This window comes from Chelonoidis abingdonii, chromosome 22 (genome assembly GCF_003597395.2).
Source record: "Chelonoidis abingdonii isolate Lonesome George chromosome 22, CheloAbing_2.0, whole genome shotgun sequence".
Taxonomy (NCBI): domain Eukaryota; kingdom Metazoa; phylum Chordata; order Testudines; family Testudinidae; genus Chelonoidis; species Chelonoidis abingdonii.
The window spans coordinates 2,887,927-2,908,857 of NC_133790.1; the positions used below are offsets into that span (position 1 = coordinate 2,887,927).

The 20,931-nt window shown below is 38.5% G+C and overlaps 1 protein-coding gene across 2 annotated transcripts in view; it reads right to left on the bottom strand.

The window, feature by feature from the left end:
* The window catches only part of GRK3 (G protein-coupled receptor kinase 3), a 117,176-nt gene that overhangs the window by 83,975 nt on the left and 12,270 nt on the right, over positions 1-20,931 (bottom strand). For both annotated transcript variants that reach the window (XM_075060091.1, XM_032769842.2), the window contains exon 2: positions 10,719-10,795. In XM_075060091.1, the coding sequence (XP_074916192.1) occupies positions 10,719-10,782 (64 nt within the window). In that variant the 5' untranslated portion in view covers positions 10,783-10,795. The remainder of the gene's footprint in view (positions 1-10,718; positions 10,796-20,931) is intronic.

Sequence of the window (20,931 nt, forward strand, 5' to 3'; positions counted from 1 at the left end):
ACAACACTTTAGTGCAGAGGTTCCCAAACTGGGGCTCATGGAGCTCCTGAATGCTGGTGTGTGGAGAGCCAGCAAGCTAAATACTGCTATTTACATCTCCTTGTGCGTGGCTCCAGCCAGGATACCTGAAAGAACTTAGCTGGACATTACTCCCACACAGATTACAGAGGACCAGGAGGAGCCACTAAGGGCCCTGCTGCCACTGGCATGGCCATACGGGGATTCCAAAGGACCCACTGTTGTCAGAAGAATATCTGCTGGAACTGCTGCCATGGAAAGAGGAGAGTCTCCCAGGAGCTGCCATTGCTGGAGCCGCCACCACATGCATAAATTGCAAGATGTCTAAACAAATAAAGTGACTCACTTGCCCAGTAACTAGAGCTCTTTGAGAGGTGCTGTTTGTGTGTACATCCCACACAAGGTTTCCACGCAGTTCTAACTGGAGTCTTTTGGCCAGCAGCATCTGTTGGGACCATGCATATGTCCTGAGTGCTCTTCTGCTTCCATCCCAAATGCATAAATCGTGATGCAGATCCAACCATCATTCAGGTCCTTTGCTACCATAGAATCCAGTTGGTAACAAGACTCCATACTAGCAGTGAAAGGGGGCAGGTCGTGGAATTCCAAATACTGTACAGGTAAGTAACTTTTCTTTCCTCTTTAGCACTGTCCATATTTATATCAGATTCTTGCAGACTCACAAGCAGCAATCTGACACACAGAGGTAGGTGCTCAGAGTCTATCTAAAAACAGATTGCAATACAGCTCTGCCAAAAGTAGTACCCACTCTCAATGCTTCCACCAAGGAGCAGTGTTCGGTGAAGGTCTCTATGGAACTCCAAGCGGCTGCTTTGCTACCACAGGGATGCTTAGCAAGGAAGACGCAGAGACCACTTGTGCCCTAGTGGAATGGGCTCTAAGTCATTATCCTGAACTGTAATATCATCAAATAGTAGTTTTTATGACCAAAAAGATCCAGTTGCTTCTGGTCCCGGTAATATGGGGTGGCTTTTGGAATATACTGTCTCTCCCTTTCATTAACTGCACCCATGACAACAGAATTTGGTGCCGAGCGTGCAAATGAAAACTCAGAATCCCTGGCCAGGACGTAGTATTTTTTATTGGCACACTTGAATATAGGGGGTGCTGTTGATAACAGAACTAGAAGGTCTGGGCCCAGGTCCAAAGCCAGTCTTAAGACTTGCTCCAATGTTAATAGTCTGTACTAATATCCCTCTTTTTATGGGACAGTCTCTTAAAAGAAATGCAAACCTCGCACTTGCTGCAGATATGCAAGTCTCGCAAGCAATGAATACTCTGAGAATGCCCACTGCTGATGGGAACAGCTTCTCGGCAGGAAAGGCACTTTTAAAAATTCAGGGAGACCAACATCCCAGATACAGGAAAAAAATTTGACTCCTCAATAAAGGGGGAAAAAATAACTTTTTTTTTTTAGGGGGAAAAAGGAAAGTGGGAACAGCAGTTTCAACTACTGAGTATCCTACAAACGAACAGTATCTATTGTATTCTATCACTAAAGAGGAAAATAGGCACACACTAAACTCCATCTCAAGGCAGCTGAGAAGGAACTGAGGGTGGTTCACACGCACAGCCCTATATAGCCTCAGTACAGGGCATGAAGATGTGTAGGAAGCATGCACAGGACGAGCAGCCACTGCTAACAAAAATCTCCAATGCAAGGCACAGTGTGCACATGCACTGAAGTTGAGCACCTGCAGGGACACGACTTGAGGAAAACTGGTGTCTTGCAACAGGGATAATACTGAATCCAAAAGACTTGCATGCAACATCCTATGGCCCTGGTGTCAAGATGTCTTGGGTGGCTCACAACTGTGAGTGCCATCCCCTTGGCAGACTGCCTCAAACCAAGGCTCAAACTCCAAACTGGTTGTGTGTTCTATGCTTACATTTCACCAACTAAATATCAAGAATAAACTCCTCAGGCACTATAACAGCCTTAACATGGAGTCACAGAGTGCCCTTGAACAATCCTGCCACCCAGGCAAACTTGCCTTTGTGACGGATGCCCCTTCCTTACACCAAAAATCACAATATTCAGGTTACTCCTAGTTCCAAAGAACCAGTCACTTACTCCAGGTCAATTGTACCTCACCAAATTGAGGTACAACTGTACAATTGTATTGTCATCAAAGACAATGCAGCAGAAACTTTTAAAAAAAAAAATCACAAGATTGATTTACATCATTTATTACTCCTGTATGGATACCTACTAATTTCTCCATGAGAAGAAAATAACCTAATCCTAGTGTTTAAAGCTTCCTGTCCACTCAGAAGTCTTGACAGTACAAAATAAATGTTGTATAATTAGGCTGCTCTGCTGAGATAGAAGTTTTTCCCCTTTTTCCTTATATGACATTATCCTTCCCAAAACTATGATGTATACGGGTTCTACTGAACACCAGTTTCTATAACATTGTCTGTTATATCTAAAAGTGCAGATTTTATATAGACCTCAGCTAATGAATCATTCTATTACTTAACAAGAAAAGGTTCAGGCTGCAGCCTGATAAAGCAAGATCTAAATTATTTATAATGAAAAAAATAGAATGAATTAAAACATTTTATAAATTGGTTTCAGATGTTATTCAACTCTGGACTGACAAAAGCAGCCCTTTTTTTCCACCTTAAAATTATGCACAAGTAAAAAGTACTTATATAACATATGGTACCAGGCACTCAAGCGCCAACAATATTCTTTATAAAACATCTAGTATGGTGTTTTCTCCATGTCCAACCCTTGAAAGAGATGTAATGAACCAAGTTAGACAGTATAAGAAATTCTCCCAATTAGCCACATTTCATCTACCCTCAGGATTTTTCATGGAGAAATAACTTTTATAGTTGCACACCAGAAGAAATTTATGCCAGCCAGCAAGAAGTATAATTAACTAATGTACACATATTGGCTGATCTGAAACCAGCTTTTTCAATAAATAATCTTTATTGTTTCTACTTTATGAATCAACTTTTAACCAAATGGGTTGAACTACACAATATTTTTGTGTTTTCTAAAACAATGAGACTGCAACTAATCAGTAATAACACAATAGAGCAACTGTCACAGCACTGCACATACACCAGACAAACTTTCCTTTAACGTACCAAATAACTGATGAAATGTAATAAAATCAATGGAACAGCAAGTTTTCACATATTTAAATATGTCTGGACAGATCATCTCTTGCACATGTTTTACAGGCTGTTCAAAGTGAAACTATCAATGGTAATCGCTCAACAGACAGTACAGTATTATATTCTATTTCTACAGCAATTTGCAATCTAACCCACACCAAAATCAAAATTATTTAAAAAAAACCACAAAAATATATTCATAAAAACTCACCAACTTAAAATGCCTAGAAATCAAATTAAAATTGTGGAAATGATTTAAAATTAACACTAATTTTGTGGGCATTTTTACAAGAGTAAGAACTATAATTTAAAAAAAATAGATATTTCATAATGTTGAATTACACTTCCAATGACTTCTAGTTTATTCTGTTTTCCTCTACCTCAGTATGCATGATTCCTATTGACATCGGAAGGACATCTGTTCATATAGGAAAACAGACCCCTAATAAAATGTCATATATACACAGTGTCTTGGTTTTGTTTCCAATCATCTGGTTTCAAAGACTTACAGATATAGAATATGAATTTTGCTAAACAGACTAACACGGAGAATTTTATGCCCAACTGATATCCAATAGAATCATGCAGCTCAGCCATAATCGAGGTTCTAGTCTGATCTTGAACCTGCTGCATAAACTGAAAAGTACTAACAATGAAATAACAATAGGAGGAAAGAGAAACCAGTTTTTATAGGGTGCTTTAAGTGTCATTTTTTACCACTTTTTTCACTTCCTAATTTCCACAGAGTCTCATTTATGTTTTATATCTTCCAAGTGTCTGAAATGAACCAAAAAATAAATGCACTTTTCCATAAACACAAAAACCAAATACAGTATGTGCATATCTATCTAGGTACTTATGTAGTCTCTGCTACTTTAGTATACAGAAAGTAGAAGAGACTCAAATAGCAAGTTAGTTTCAGTGAACTGTACCTATATATGCATGCATGCATGCACAGCACAGTCGTTCTTCTTTCCCTATCTCATATTTCCTCTCAATCTTCCTATTCTCCATGACTACCATTTCCTCTTCTTTACACTCCTCTGCATCCCATCCTGACCAAAAGTACACACACAATTGTAGTTTTTCACCTGGAATAAATTAATACACACCTGGGCCTTTAAGACACACGTATAACTAAGTATAGCACTCTGCACTCTGTATCTGTTAAAGTCTCCCCCTTTCTCTGATCCCGCATCTCTACTTGCCTTATTTCTTCTTTAGTTATGTCTAATTTTGGATTATAAACCCACAGATCATGGTCCCTGTCCTGCAAAGACTTACATATATGCTTAACTTTACACATGTTAGTCCCACTGACTTCAATGGGACTGCTCACATCTGTAAAGTTAATCATGTGCCTAAGTCTTTGCAAGACTGGGGCCCTCATCTTTTCTATACGTTGTGAACTGCCTAGCACTATTGGACATATAACAGTAAAAACTCTAAAAAAGAGAAAATCTGTATAGCATTCATTCTGCTTCTGTGACCACTTGTAAGCATCATATGACTTTAAAGTCATCACAAGCAACTAGAAAAAAAGGAGACCCATTACCATTAACACATTGTACATATTTTATATGCACTCCCTGTTCACTTCACTAAAAACTCAGGTGTTTTTGTCTTACAACCAAGTTTTACTGCTCTCATTGCTCTTTCTTCAGAGGATTATTTAATTAGTTCAAAATGCCACTGGCACACAGATCTCATGCTTACATTAAACAAGGCTTAAATAATGTACTAGGGAGGGAGTCTTCAAAACGTGTTATATTTAGATACCTAGGGGATTGCACCACATTTTGCTCCCATATTGAAAAGGCGGGGAGGATTTCTCAACAGCAAGTTTACTTCCTGCTCATGGCAGACAGCTGATGGGAAGATCTCGTACTATAGAGTCCATTCACACAACTGCAAGGCCTGTCTGTACACTGATCTTAAGACAAATTAACACTACTTTGCTCTGAAAAGCCACCATAAACTAGAATAATCACCCTGCGCTCTAGCACTCTTGAAGAGAGTTAATATGATATGAAATTCCTAAAGGATCCAAAACAGACATGAATGTGTGGGAAGAACCATTGAGACAGATGGCAGAATTCTTTACCTAGAATAGAGCTCCAATACGGAGAAAGCTGAACATAAGATACCACAAAGAACAGCCAAGTGAATCAGTCCTAGAAAGAACAGTCCCCCTAACAGAAAGGAAGGTAACACAAAACAGAAGAAAATGTTCATGTAAATTGATAAATGACAACCACAATTTCTGCAGTTAAGCAAATGTATTTCTCACTGGAACTACTGACATGCAGTAGGTTTAATGTTTATCCACCTGTGTACTCGACAACAGAGATGGGATGGAAATCAGGTTTAACCTTAAAGTCAAAGGGAAAATGCGAGAGCTTTTTTTAACAATGTGAAAAGGGTAAGTATTATACTATGATCAAGTTCCAAAACAACTAACCTGGTTTTGCTCAAATTGTCCATAAAAAGTCAAACATGGAAATTTCATCTCAAAAGGTTATTACAGAAAATTACAAGCAACTGTGAATGAAGCATTTTAACGGAAACTGTTAAGTACCACCAGCATCTAAACAAACTACTTGATAGACAGATGTGAACCAGATCCAAATCAGTGACCAAGAGCTGAAAGGCTCTGTATTCTACCATATCCAGAGCCTCTAGTTTACCAACATTATCTTCTATCTACTATTTGGCTGCACTGATAAGAAAGATCAATACTGCCCTTCTTTAGATTTGTTGCAGTGTAAGTGTGTATGGTATTTGTTCCAAATTATTGCCTAATTTAAAACCTCTTACTCTTAGAAAATACACCTGCTGCATATGTCAACTACAAAATCAGAACTTGAATGAAACAATTTTTACAAGTGTGCATGATCAACAGTAAAATATAATGCAAAAATAAATTAAAATACCATTTTAATAATCAAGCACAGCAAAATAGCTTCTATTTATGAATTACAACTAATCGTCTGAAAACTGGAAAAGAGTCTATTTCCAGTGCAGACACAATCTACTTGTGTAGCAAACAGGATGTGGTAATGAGAAAACTAGTTAAAGGTGGTTATTCATTCCACTTAGATACACACTGTACTTCCCCATGAAGCTGGTATTACACAGGAAGTAACTTGTGCCTGGCACAACAGATTGGCTACTTAATTAAACGCTGGTATAGCAGCTTTCTAGCTGGATACATCATCTGTGTATTCTCTTAAACTCATTGCACAAGTTCCTATTGAGTTTGAGATCAAACAGCAGTCAAACAAGAATCCCATGATCCTAGCGCTGTCCAGGGCAGTTTAAAGCAAATGAAGCAACTTATTTTCCTCGATAAAAATGGAAGTAAATAGAGTTACACTAATTTAAGCACATCCTTTAAAGGTTTAGGGCTATCTCATCCTTGAAGAAGCTAATGCCCCACTGCAAACTGGATATTCCTGAAGTTCTTACACAGTTTCCTTCACATTCTTCTTTTGTCCCCCCACCCCCAACCCCCCAGTGCAAGTAACAAGTGATTCGACCTCCAAAACCAAAGGATCCCCTGAGATCCTTTGCAAGGCTATACATCTGGAAACAAAAAACACAGATCATACTTTCAAGCTGCAGGAATGTATTTTGGAAAGTTGTGACGCAGAAAAAGTCGTGACTCTTAACCCTAAGAGTTAACAGTAGATGAGCTCCATGTGACGCTTGTGGCTAAAACAGCTAACTCAATACTTAGACATAATAAAAGGGAAACATGAAACAGGAGAAGAGGGGCAACATAATCTAGGTATATGACATTGCAAGGACTAGTCCTGGAAAACTGTGTCCAGTTCTGGTTTCCACACTTTAATAACTGGAAAGGATGCAGAAATGGATTACAATTTAAGAATGATTTGTGGTCTGGAAAGATGACAGAGACTACAGGAGCTCAATCTATACAGTTTATCAAAGAATAGATAAAAAGATGACTTGATTAGAGGCTATAATTATCTATTCAGGAAGAAGGTATCGGATATTAGAGGACTTTAAAATTTAGCAGACAAAGGCACAATAAGAACCAAAGGCTGGATGTTAAAGTTGGAGAGGTTCTAACTGGAAAAAGAGATGCACATTTTTAACAGTAAAAATGATTAATCGTTTGAACAAATTATCAAGGAATATGGTAAATTTTCCTTCAATGAGAGTCTGTAAATCCAAGGCTGGATATGCTCCAGTTCAACCACAATCTGTTGGGCTAGCTGGAGGAATCACTGGATGAAATCTATGGCTTATTCTACGCCAGAGATCAAGCTCCAGAATCATAAAGGTCCCGTCCCACCTTAGAATCTATGCACTAAGGATATCTGCAAAGGGTCTGTCCCTTCACAGCAGCTCTCTAATCCCCCACCTCCCTATTCAAAGAAATCATAGAACTACAGAACCGGAAGGGAACTCGAGAGGTCTCTAGTCCAGTCCCCTGCACTCAAGGCAGGAGTAAGTGTTATCTAGACCATCCCTGACAGGTGTTTATCCAGCCTGCTCTTAAAAATCCCCAATGATGGAGATTCCACAACCTCCCTGGGCAATTTATTGTAGTGCTTAACCACTCTGACAGTTAGGAAATTTTTCCTAATGTCCGACCTAAACCTCCCTTGCTGCAATTTAAGCCCATTGCTTCTTGTCCCACCCTCAGAGGTTAAGAAGAACAATTTTCTCTCTCCTCCTTGTAACAACCTTTTATGTACTATTATACTTAGCAGTGCTGTCATTAAGACAGAGCTTCACCATCTATGGCTGGGGGGCAGGCAGGGTCAGTGAAGAGGACAATATGGCTTTAACTCTGCATAGAATTAAAGCACATTGACAATGTCATGCATTATTACAATTCAAAGCATTTCTTGTATGTTCTTACCACATGCTCAAATGTAAAACAAATATTATATTCATTTCATTTATAAGGTCCTTCACAACTCTGCCCTTTCCTGCTTGTCCACTCTTGCCCTTTATCTACCTCCTCCAGCCAGTCAACAACACCAACCTTCTCTCACAACTGTCTCTGAGTGCTTCCACACTGCTCTTACACATGGTACACACATAGTGAATGCATCTGAAGGCCATGGGTCGCTCCTCCTCCAAACCCATCTGGGCTGTAAGATGCTGCCACTGCTGCGACCCACCTCTGCTTACAAGAAACCAGCCTACCAATGGTAGTTGGGGTCAATCAGTCAGGGATAGTTGATATTAACTTACTAAAAAAACAAAACCTAATTTTTGTATCCATCTGGAACTACCAAGTAGTGCAATGGCAACCTATGTAACCATGGGGTCTTATTTTGATTTCCTATGTCCTCTCTCCAATTTCATTTGCACAATTCATGGTGCCTCATCTCAACTTAGGTTTTAAGTTCCTTAGAATAAGGATAAATTGCTACATGTTTGTCCAGCATAATGGGGCCCAATTTTAACTGTGGCCTCTAGGCACAACCAGAATACAACCAAATAAATAAATAAATAAATAAATAATAAACACCAGATGTGAGTTGTTAGATTTTTAACAATTAGATACTGTCTTTATTCTCACATCATTGTGTATTAGAATGAGTATATTCTACCATAAGCCATTATGTTAATGTATAAAAACAGAACAAATGTAGCAAAGAACAAGGTAGAAAACAGCAATAAAAAAATAAATGAACATCCAAAATAAAGACAGTATTTTCAGCAAAACGTAAAGTCTCTTCATTTAAAAACACCCACATTTATCCTTAATCTTTTCCCCTCATTCTAACGTTGTCTTCAGAAGAGACATGCTGTCTCTCCCCATGCTACTTCATTCTAGCAGAATTGTTATTATAGAGAAGCTTGTTAGAAGCTTCACAGTTAAGGATGAGAGTTTAGAGATATAAGTATTTAACATAGATGAAAAAGGTAAATAATATAAGCAGCATCTGTGAGGGAAAAGCAAAGTATATAATCTCACAACATGTCTGAAATATGCATCTCATCTTTTTGAGCATATTGAGTTTTATGTCTGAATACTCTACTGTAAGCTATTTGGGGCAGAGACTAATCTTTAATGAGTTTATATTGAACAATGGGGTCCAGTTTTTGACTGGATGCTCCCAAAGTACAAATGATAAATAAGAAGACAACTCTAACCTGAGAAATTAAAAATAGATAACTATCTACTAGTACTGTAACAATAGAATATCTAAAAATAATTGTCACATGTACTGTTCTTTGGAACAGACTATAAGTTAAAAGATATTTAACCATATGACTGGAAATGAACAATCAAATACAAGTTTCCTTGGTTCCTTAACTGTCTGATTTGACTCATACCATACTGATGTAGAGAATTAAAATCATTCTATTTGGCAGTCCTGCTGAAACATCTCCTTGTTTATATTCTGCCCCTGCTATGCAACATTACATCAATTATTCAGAAAGGGAAGTGCTAAACTGAGCCACATAAACCGGCATTAGTACTGTCAAAAGGAGGATCTGTTTGTTCTGCAGTCCATTACTTTTGGTTGGAGTAGAAAACTGTTAAACAATCTGTAACATCATTTTTCCCAACCAGCTTTCCCTTAGTGTATGTATATCTGAGTAACAGCAAGTGTGTTTCTTTACTCTTATTTAGCAGTAATAGTTTTTCTTTCTTTCTTAAATAAATAGTATGTGGTTTAGCAGCAGCTATCCTTTGGATTTGATGATTAACAGTGAGAGAACACGTGCTGACTGTCCATCACTGAAGATTAGAAAGACTCTGAGCTCAGAAGGAAAGTAATCAGATGAAATCCACCAACTGAGCGGTGCCAAAGCCACCAGTGGTCCAGAAAACTTCTTTACCCTAAGAGATGCCACAGACAGCATGTGTGGGATACATGCTGGCACAGAGGATGCTCCCTGATCTTTGGGAGTAACAAGGTTGATTTGTTGGTATATACCATATATCTGGACTGCAACAGAAGTACTGAAAGATGAGAGGAATACAAAACTCTTGGTCTTCACAGGTGCAATCTTTCACTCAATGGCCCAGAAATGGCTGCCAATAGATAATTATAATTCTTCAACCTTACAGTTCAACCATTCTTTTAAGTCCTGTCCATAGTTTGCTATATCAGCAGTTCTCAACAAGGAGTCTGTGGCTGTCTGGGGCCCATGAGCAGGTTTCAGGGGGTTTGACAAGTAGACCTAGTGTTAGACTTGCTGGGGACCAGGGTGGAAAGCCAAAACCCCACTGCATGGGGCTGAAGCCCAGGGCCCTGACCCCTGCCATCCAGGGCTGAAGCTGAAGCCTGAGCAATTGCCCTGTTTGCTACCCCATAACATCAACCCTGGCTTTTATATGCAGAAAACCAGCTGTTGTGGCACAGCTGGGCTCTGGAGTTTTTATAGCATGTTGGGGAGGCCTCAGAAAGAAAAAGGTTGCAAACCCTGTACTATACTATGTGTAATAAAGTTTACAGTGCTATCGTCAACAGGCTGCACTAAACAGTAACAAACAAATCCAGCTTAAAAACATAAAACAAGAAAATTTGATTCAAAACAGAACTTACCAATCTTCTGATTGAAAATCTTGTCAAAGGTTAATTCACCTCTCTCCTCAAGATACTTCTGCATCACACTGCGGATACTGAAAGACAAAAAATTAAAGAACAGTTACTTATCAGTTGCTCTTGCTTAACAAGCCAGTGAATGTATGTTGGAGGGAAGGAGTCTTGAGGTTAAAAGATCTTGTAACCAGATTTATGAATGTAGGGGTGCAGGTGTGCATGCATCTCTGAAACTCAAACCATGACAGTCAAAGACTATTTGTTGCTTAATCCAAAACCTATGGAGGTCAGTAAGAATCCTTCCATTGACTTTAATAGGCTGTGGATCAAGCTCTATATTAGAATCCTAAAGCGGTACAAGCAGACATTTAAATAAAGTCATTCTGTAGCTCGAGCAAAAAAAATTTAACAATCTGACTAATACAGTATTCAATATAACACAATTATTTTCTCAAAATTCTATTTCCACCTCTGAACAACTTTCTGAACATTGCTCCTCTACACTGAAATTTTCCATGTGATCCTAAACCAATGGAGAATTTTTAAGGTTTGCGGAAACTTATCCGGCAGTTTGAGTTCTGAGAGAATGAAAAAAATCACTTTTTCCATTGTAAAATAATACTACTACTCACTATAATCATTCCTTTTTTTAGCGCAGACTAAATGGTGGCAGAGTTTTATGCTTCAAATTTAGCATTTCAGAAACCTGCTCCAAGAAATGTAATGTTGCTAAGGTTCCCCATTCAAAACCTGTATTTTTCTACGAAGAGTTGAAAATACTGTACTGAGTACACGCAGGATAAAGGATGAAACTGTCACTATGTTTGCACAGTTCCAATATATGCCTAGTGCATGCATATGCCACTTTGAAAAGCAGCATACAACAAGATCGAGACAAGTGTGCAGCTTTTGCCCAAAACTGGATTCTTGGGTAGATTTTTGGTTCTTTTAAATGAAATAACTAGATTGCAGGGTCAATTCAAACTCTCATGTTCTATAACTTTCCACCCTATACACTCAGGGCCTTCAGGATACAGGTATTTGAAAAGGACTGAGAGCATTCAGCATCTGGGCTGCCATACTTGCTGGGTATTCTTCTTGAAATGCAGAGGTGGGAGTGGAAGAGTATAAGAACATACATCTGGTAGAAGGGGAAGGAGTCCAGCAGGTCTACTGACCGCCAAGCCAAGCCATTGCTTTCAAATTATCTGAACTGTGGAGGCCAGAATGCACTCCAGGAAAAGACTTCTAATATGGTTATTATTTCAGTTCATTTACACACAGAGACTACCACCCTTTTTGTATTTTTCTTTTTAGGTTTTATTTTAGCCTTTTCTTTCTCTCTCTCTAAGCAAAAGAAAGAGAGAGAGAGAAATTAAAGAGGGAAAAAACAAGCTAATAAACTTTTAAAATCATGAATTTAGAATAAAGCAGTACACTGTATTTACAAATAGATACAAAGGTTTCTCACCACAATATTAACCTGCTCACTCTGCACATTCACTTGCTTACATTGTAACTCAATGTAAATATTTAACCAATAACAGAAAACACTATATATGTGCAATTTGGATAATCTAATATTAGTACAAGATTCTAAACTTCTGCTTTGCCTTGTTTACATTTTAATTTTGCGACCCTAACATAGTATTAACATAGTGTTAATCTGTGTTTTTAAATATAAACCATGGTATTTATTTTTGCAGAATATGGTACCATAAAAAATGTACGCAGAGGACAACAGTTGTGTATGCATTTTAATACCTCTTGCTGCACAAACCTATTGTCCTTTCTCAGGCAGACAAATGGCTAATGAGTTAAATACATAGCATTTGCTTGTATGCAGAGAATTTTACAGGAAAAGGTTAGCAGTAGCAGAGTAACGTCCCATTCTCACCCTCCTCCCCGCCCACACACACTTTTTCTTGTTCCAATAAAGAATGTGGCATTTTTAGACCCCATTGTTTTTAAATATAAAAAGCAGGTGCATATTAGCACCATTCATGTAAGGTTCAATCATACTCCAGCTGAAGTCGATAGGAGCTGATCACTAATTTAAATGGAAACAGGATTGAATTCTAAGACCCTAGTCCCTATGTGTTTCCAAAAAATTACTGCTGTGTCAGGGGAAATTTGAAAAACAAACCACTGAGAGACATTAGTGTTTCTAGGATACCTTGTATTGATTTGGTCTATTACCACACACATCTTCATACAATTTAAATCTTTGCAGTCTATTTCTCACCTGATGCTCACTGTAATACCATTTGTGCAATCGTGACTATTTGCGATACTCAGGTGTGTGTCTGCAGCATCAGGCCTTAGAGCTACAAAACTCCAGTAACTTCCAAGAGAGCTGAGGAATCAAGTTGCTGAGGAAATGCTTCTAATATAGGGCAGCAGCAGTTTAAGGATGCCTTTGGACACTGGTGACATCATCAGAGTATTCGCTACAGTTTGAACCTGTGCTGATTGGCTGTTCCCTTCAATGTCCTTCTGCCTCCTCCCTCACAGGCTCTTCACCTCAGCATCATTCCACCTGCCTTCCTCCTCCAATGCCCTGTCCCCACCCACTTCCCTTCAATGTCCCCTCTCCCTTCCTCTACTTTTCCATTTATCCCACCCTAAGTAAGTACAACGCCTCCCCGCCAAAAAATAAATAATGGAACTAATGTGATATTTATCGCCACCCCAGTGTTTACTCTGCTTGTGTGTTATGTCCCTTTCCTGTCTATTTACACTGTAAGCTCTTCAGAGCAGGAACCCCCTATTACTGTTTTTGCACAGTGCCTACTTAGCTCAATGTGGCCCTGTTCTTAGTAGGTCCCTAGACACTACTGCAACAAACATGATTACTAACAATAATAATGAAGTTATGGAAGCTCTTCTTTGCTGTGTCAAGTATGCTTAGAGAAATTACATAAAGATATCTTTATCCAGACATTTAAAGCAGGTAATTAAAGGTAAGACATATCACTTTTCTGTGTTCAACAAAATATTCTGATTGTGCTCTAAATGAATCTTTTCAAACCTATTACTCGTCTGTACCTTATCTAATAGTTTTTGATCTAATGGACAATGTCAAAGGAACAAGATGTTTTCTCAGCTAATGAACCTGAACACATTTGTAAATGTAAAGTGATTAGTGGCTATGCAAGTCCAAAAAGGGTTTCAAACTCTAAATGCCACATATTTGCCAAAAAGTTGTTCTGCTTTTATTTTCTTCAAGAACACGTTTCAAAAAAATTAGTTTTATATTAAAATATTCACTAAATTGAAAATGTACAGAATCTGAGCTACTGATCTGGACAAATAGTCACTTAAAATTGACTACATAATCCCATGTTGGTGAATCTTCTAGCAGCTCCAAAATACTGGGCTTGCTACTGTTCTTACTGAAGTCAAAGGCATAAATCCTGATGAGTTTATGAAGCAGGATTGGGTCCATAAATACTTCACCTGTCTACAGATGATCATCAATTAAACAGAGAACCCAGAATTAAAGGCAAAATCAGTACCTGCTCTGCCCTCTCCTTTGGTCTTTTCTTGTTTCCCCTTTTGAACCACAACTTTGATATTCCTCTCAGCCTGCTTTCTTCAACCCCAGTTTTCTACTGTGTCCCCTCCCTGTGCTTTCACCTCCTCTCCCTTCTTCACTTTCTCATTCCCCATTAGAGTATCAGGCACTATGACCGAATAAGGTGCCTTAAATAGAGAGATACTCTTTAAAAACAGGTGATAAGGAGCAGGACTCCAGGTAAGGCACCAAGGGCAGACAAAGATCAGAGTTTGTTCACTGCTAAATTGAATTTCAAAGAGCTAGTAATAGAAATAAAATGAATGCAAAAATAAATCAATAACCATAATCACAACAAAAGAACTGTGTCCCTAGGCAACAGAGCATCCACAGCTAAAGATGGAACTCATGGTTCATCTGAACAAGATGGAGGACAGGAAATGACAAACTCAAGCAAAACACATTACCTTCAAATTAGCGAGCGTATAATCAGCATGCACCTCAAAAGCTGTCCCTCAAGGGACTGAGAAGGATAACCTAATTTTGAATGTGCAAAACTTTTTGAAGAGTTTTGAAGTATTGTCTGGGACCTGTTTCCTTCCCTCATCCCACAGCTAGACCCAAGTATTGTGAGACATCACTACTATGCTCACAAAAAAAGCATCACTTTAGAAGAGGTCTATCAAATACATACACAGAAAATAGCCATACACCGAGATCTTTCAGCCCTGGCACTTAAAATAAGAAGGAAATTGGAAAGTCTGAAATCCATTACCAATCTGGGTTTCCCTTACAAGTACTTTTTGCCCAGGAAACAGAGTTTTGCACAGTGGAAGAAATTATATGCTCCAGAAGAGGAGAAACACCTGACCCTCCACTGAAGAAGAATGCCTTCTAACTATCAAGATAAGACTCCAAAATAGTGCACAATTAGAGCCATCATTATTCAGTCACACAGATGACTATTCTACTCTATTTAGCTTTTTATACCATACCTATCATTGTGGTAAACCAGTGGCAAGAAATGCCTTCTCCAGCTGGACAGGAAACTGCATTTCCTCTTGGATGAAAATCTAAACTAGAGCAGGCCATGCATTCACCATCTCCAGGATAGATTATTGTGACATACTCTATTTGGGGATAAAAGCAAAGGCCAGGTGGAAGTTGCAACTGATACAACATTTGTTAGCTTGACTCTTATACAATAAAGACAAAAGACAGCACACATCACCAGTGCCCCATATCGTCCACTGGGTTTCCATTCAAATTTTTTATCCAATGCAAGATGCAGCAGGAGTTAATGCTATTTTATACATTTTTCTCTTAGAGAGAATGACAGGGATTTTATAGATGGGTGTTTCTGTCCAAATAAATCCTGGGGCAACATAGGAGAAAGTCTTGAAAGGCTAGTGATAATCCATGCTTGGATGGCTGACACATTACCGTTCCACTGAAAACAGGAATAAAACTATGCTCCTGATTGCCCTTTACTTGTGTGTGTTCTATAATATTACTAGGGTAACCCTAACAATCATGCAATATGTAACTGATTTATACATTATTTTAATTGAAAAATAAGAGGTTTTGAATACTAAATTAACTAACACTCTCATTCTGTTCATTTTCTCGTTACCTGCTAAATAAACAGCTGTGACTGAAGCTGCTTCCCCCTCTTTTATACATATCAGTATCCTTCCCATAGCATCGGACATTACTTAGTGCACAAGCAAGGCTCTGGCATCCCTGTCTATCTTGGGCTGCTCTTTGCATCTTCTACATTGCTACATCCCATAAACTTTCTCACCCCAAGTAGTGCTCGGTTGAGGAATTATTTCAGCCAGCCTCTTTTGCATGTTTCCCCTATTGCCCAATGGTATGCCTGCCCTTGTAGACTTGCTGGCTGCATTCTTAATGCAGGTCCCAAATGATTCCATGTTCTTTTCGGGATCACTTTAGAGAAAATGGGTTATTGAACACTCTGAGGCAACTGTAGAATTGATCTTTGATCTCACCCTTGTAGTTGTTTGCTGGTGCGTAATGTTGCATAATTGTCATTTTCACGTTTTGTATTTGAAATCCACTTTGGAGCAATCCACTGACACTTGGCTCCCCACTTTGTTTTTCCTGCTCTGTATGTCATATTTAATATTACTCACTCTGAGTGGTAACCATCTTCCCCCTTCTGTCTTCCCTTCCCCTCAAGTATATTGTGCCTTTGTTTTCATTTTTAAATAGCTTTTTGCCATCTCCTGGCTATCAACATTTGCTTACTCCACAGATTTCAAGATTACATTCATCTATTTCTTTCATCACCTGTTGACACAAGGTTGTTGCAGGCATTATTCTAAAGTTTCATAATCCTACTTTAATAGATTGTTTTACTTCTAGTAAAGAACGTCTATTACCTAATGCCTTTCACCAAGACTGTCCATTTCTGCTAAGATGGAGTCCATTACTCTGGCATACTGTCTGCTGGAATGGCTATCTTGTGTTTGTGTGTACATGCATGCATACACATGAACATATGCAAACATACAAATAAATACTTTTAAAAGGAAATATTGAGCATAAATGGTTGTAGGCTGGATGAACGATGAGCAGGTAATAAAGGGCTATGCAGTTCAAACAGAGTGCTCACCATGAGCTTGCAAAGCATCCTAAGCCATCACCAGCCTCAGAAAGCCTATGATAGTGGCTCAGTTACAGATTAATTTATTCAGAAGAAAGGTAGGTCAAACTCAGAGGCCATTCAACTGCCAGCTTTCTAATTTCATCTCTTCATAAAAGAGGTGCAAAGAATAAGTTAACTACTTCATTGTTATATAACTATACACCTGATATATCTTCACTTAAAGTTATTTTAAAGATGATACACTCTGAAGAGTTGTTGTAGCCATGTCAGTCCAAGGATATTAGAGAGACAAGGTGGGTGAGGTAATAGATTTTATTGGATCAACCACTGGTGGTGAGCGAAACAAGTCTTCAAGCTTATGTGTAAGCTCAAAAGCTTTTCTTGCTCACCAGCAGAAGCTGGTCCAATGAAAGATACTACCTCACCCACCTTGAGTCTCTGAAGAGACCCAGCAGCCATAGCTCAATCGAGCCGCAAAGGGATTTAGGCAATATTAACATGTGTTTATCTGTGCTTCAAATTAGAGGCATAAAAAGATAAACTTTAGGAATACAATCTGTACTTGACACAGAGGGCACCACAATGAATATATCTCAACTTTTATGAAGAATTAACATCATTTCCATCTTGTTGTTGTAAGGATAGAGATTAGTTTAGAAGGACAAGCATCCTGTTATAAATATAAAGAAGAGATCAAGTGTAGAGTTCTGCTTTTCCATCTAAAGGAAGAAGATTAAGTACAAGTAAGAAACACTTTGAGGGGATGGCCAGCATGCTGACCTCATCCTCTATTAAGGTTATCTAGTCGTGTCCACTCTTGGGATTTATTATAGATGCAAACTGCAAGAAATCCATGTTCACCAAGAAAGGAAACTGTTCCCATTCTTTGCAGATGAGGATCTAGCCAAAGAGATCCATGTTTTCATCATCTCCAGGTTAGCTGGACATCCAGAAGCAGCAAAGGATCCAGTAAGATCCCTAGATAATGAATCTTAGAAACAAAATGTGGAAGAGGTCATCATCTCCTCTATCTTATCTTCAGCATTCAGCTCAAGCTTGGGGTAGCCAAAAGCTGTCAGTCAAGACAAGCAAATATATATAGCATTAGAGAGTGAATTAAGGACTGTGTTGTTAAGAAGCAATTAAGTCCAAGACAAAATTTACCAATCAGACATCCCAAAGAGAAGCAATTACATTCTTTAGACCCTATGATAAGGGGGGTGATGCAAAACCTCACCCAGAAATAAAGAGCTGTTTCAGAGGCAGGAACTGAATTAGAAGAGAAGGATGCTGCAGTACATTCTATAACAGGAAACAAAATCTTTACTTTGTTTATAGAGAGAACAGAGAACCCTTTAAGATCAACGCTTGGAGGCCAAAAATGTATTAGTTAATACACTCAGAATTCAGATGCATTCTAAAGGATTTCAGAAAAAAAGCCAAAAATGGCTGAGAATAAAAATTGGACAATAAAAGAATATGGATCCCAGTGACAACTAAATCTGGTGATACTCTAAACAAGAAGAGCTCAATCATGCTATAGCTGTTCCCAATGCTTCACATTGATTCAACAGACAAGCTAGGCTTCAGAGTGATGTGTGAGTTTCTTGTTTGGGCTGGTTGTGTTGATTTGTGTGTGGATTCTGTTGTGTGGGGATAGTTGCATGGATTTGTGAGGGTACTAAATGAGGGGTATATGCAGAGGTGAGGGGCTATGTGTTTTGGGAGTTACTGTGCATTCTGGTTCTGTTGTGGGTGGATTGCGATGTGTTGGGAAAGTTGTGTGGATCTGTGTGAGTGGCAATCATGAGGTGTGGCTTGCAGTGAGGCACTGTGCCAAGTAATCCACCATCTGTGCAGTCTCTCTCCTACAACCAATGAAACTATTGCATCCAAATTAGCTGTAGGGTAAGGGTGGTGATTGGTTGAGTTATTTCTGATACCACAATGGTCTAGGACTCTCGGGCATGACATTCATACATGCCTTACTGAAGCTGTACACTGCACAGGTGTAATTTGTAAAGTCAAATTGGTTGATAACTCTCCGCGAAAACAAGTGATGATTCAATCTGTTTATATTCTGAACAAAAAGAGCCCTCAACCATGCCTGCAGCTGTCTCCACCAATTCATACTGACTCTACAGACCTAATAGGCTTCAGAGTGACAATCCTGAAATCTTATTACATCGATTTCTTTTCAGCTGTCTCTGTGGTAAATTATGGATGTGGTTAATTCATTTGGATTTGGGATTAAATAATGACAAATAGTCTATATTCAACCAAGTATTTCTCTTCAAGTTTACAGACAAAACTATATGCTTTACCAGATGCTAATCTGCATCTTATTATAGTAACATCTCAAAATTGTATGCGCTTTTGCTAATATAGGTCCTGATCATGCACTTGGGTTGGTGCAGCCAAATGCTTGTGCCCACCTGCATCCGACTGAGGGTCAGGCTCTAACATTAACGTTTATATCTGTTATATTCCTTTCCTGGGGGTCCCACTTTTTCCCCCTTTCATTTCTATTAAAAATTAAATTAAAACTGAAAGATAAACACTTGAATGTGTCTACATTCACAGATAATTTTGCTACCTGTCCAAATGTGACTACCACATGTACAGGACCTGATGCAATCCTAGCTGTGGCTTCTGAGAGCTACAACACACACAATACATCTTCATCTAGAGCACATCAAAGACATGATTAATTTTAGGCATGTGAGCAGTCCTATTGCCTTCAATAGTAGTTTAATGAATTGGAGCCTCAGATGATATTTGGTTCATGACAGTTAAAAGCATCTTAGGTACTTATATGGCCCATCACCTGAGCACCTCACAACCTTTAATGTATTTATCTTCACAGCATCCCTGAAAGGCAGTACTATCATTCCCCATTTTGCATTGAGGAAATGAGGCACAGAGGCAAAATGATTTGCCCAAGGTCACACGGGAAATCTGTGACAGAGCAAGGAACTGAACCCTGGTCTTTCAAGTCATAGGCCAATGCCCTAATCACTGGGGCATCCTTACTCACCAAGGAAGGGAAAGTGTAATAAATATAAGAGAGCGGGTATGCATATTCAGATAATAAAATAAGATACAAAACCCAAAGAACAGAGTCATCAAACACTAGGATGATAAAAACAATAAAATACACAAAGACAGTGAACTAATTCCTTTCTTTGACATATAAAGTACAAAGGTAAACAACAAACTAAATTATGAAAAACTGTTTTTATAGCAAAGTTCCCCCTTCTTTATCATCTGTAACATTAAAGAGCTAGAAATCATAAGTGACCCCTGAAATATTTTGAGAACCAAGAGATAGTTATATACTTTGATCTTTGTTTAGTTTTTGTCTTTTTTATAACAAATAATCCAACTGATTTGAATCCTGGGAGAAGCATCAGTGATTTTAAAATACCAAACCTACTGCGGACATGTAAATATAAATGTAGTCTGTTTTTCTAATTTCATCAGTCAGCACCCAGCTGCTACAGCAACCATTTCCTTACAATCATATTACAGCAAATTAAGACTGAAGAAATTTGCTCCTCCAATGACCCGCTAGAAGTCCTCTCAACCCAAATGATTCTAAGATCCAAAACATCCCCTCCTTTCAAAATTGTAAAGCTTCTCAAGTTTATATTAAGCACACAGAGATCTGTCAATACATATACTCTGAATGAACTAATGTTCTCATCTGATTCATAACGATCTTTGTACTCAAGAAACAATGCCCTTGACAGGCAATATTATAGCACTATATGGCGTTCCTTAGTTCTCCCCCATTCTAAAGCGGATACAAGACCAAAAGCGCAAGCAACTTCACATATACAAATCACTTGAATGAAGAAAAGTCATGACAAGTGAAAGAAAAAGATGTTGAGTGCTTATGCTATGCTATCCATGTGTCTTGGGTATTACTTGAATAATTGTTGCCAAAACTTGAAACTAATATAAAAGCATCTCGTTTTGCAAAAATAATTTTTCTGAATTGGTAGGTCAAGGATTTGCCCTTTCAACAGAATGCTGCCACTGAGAAGGAAGAAGAGAGACAAACA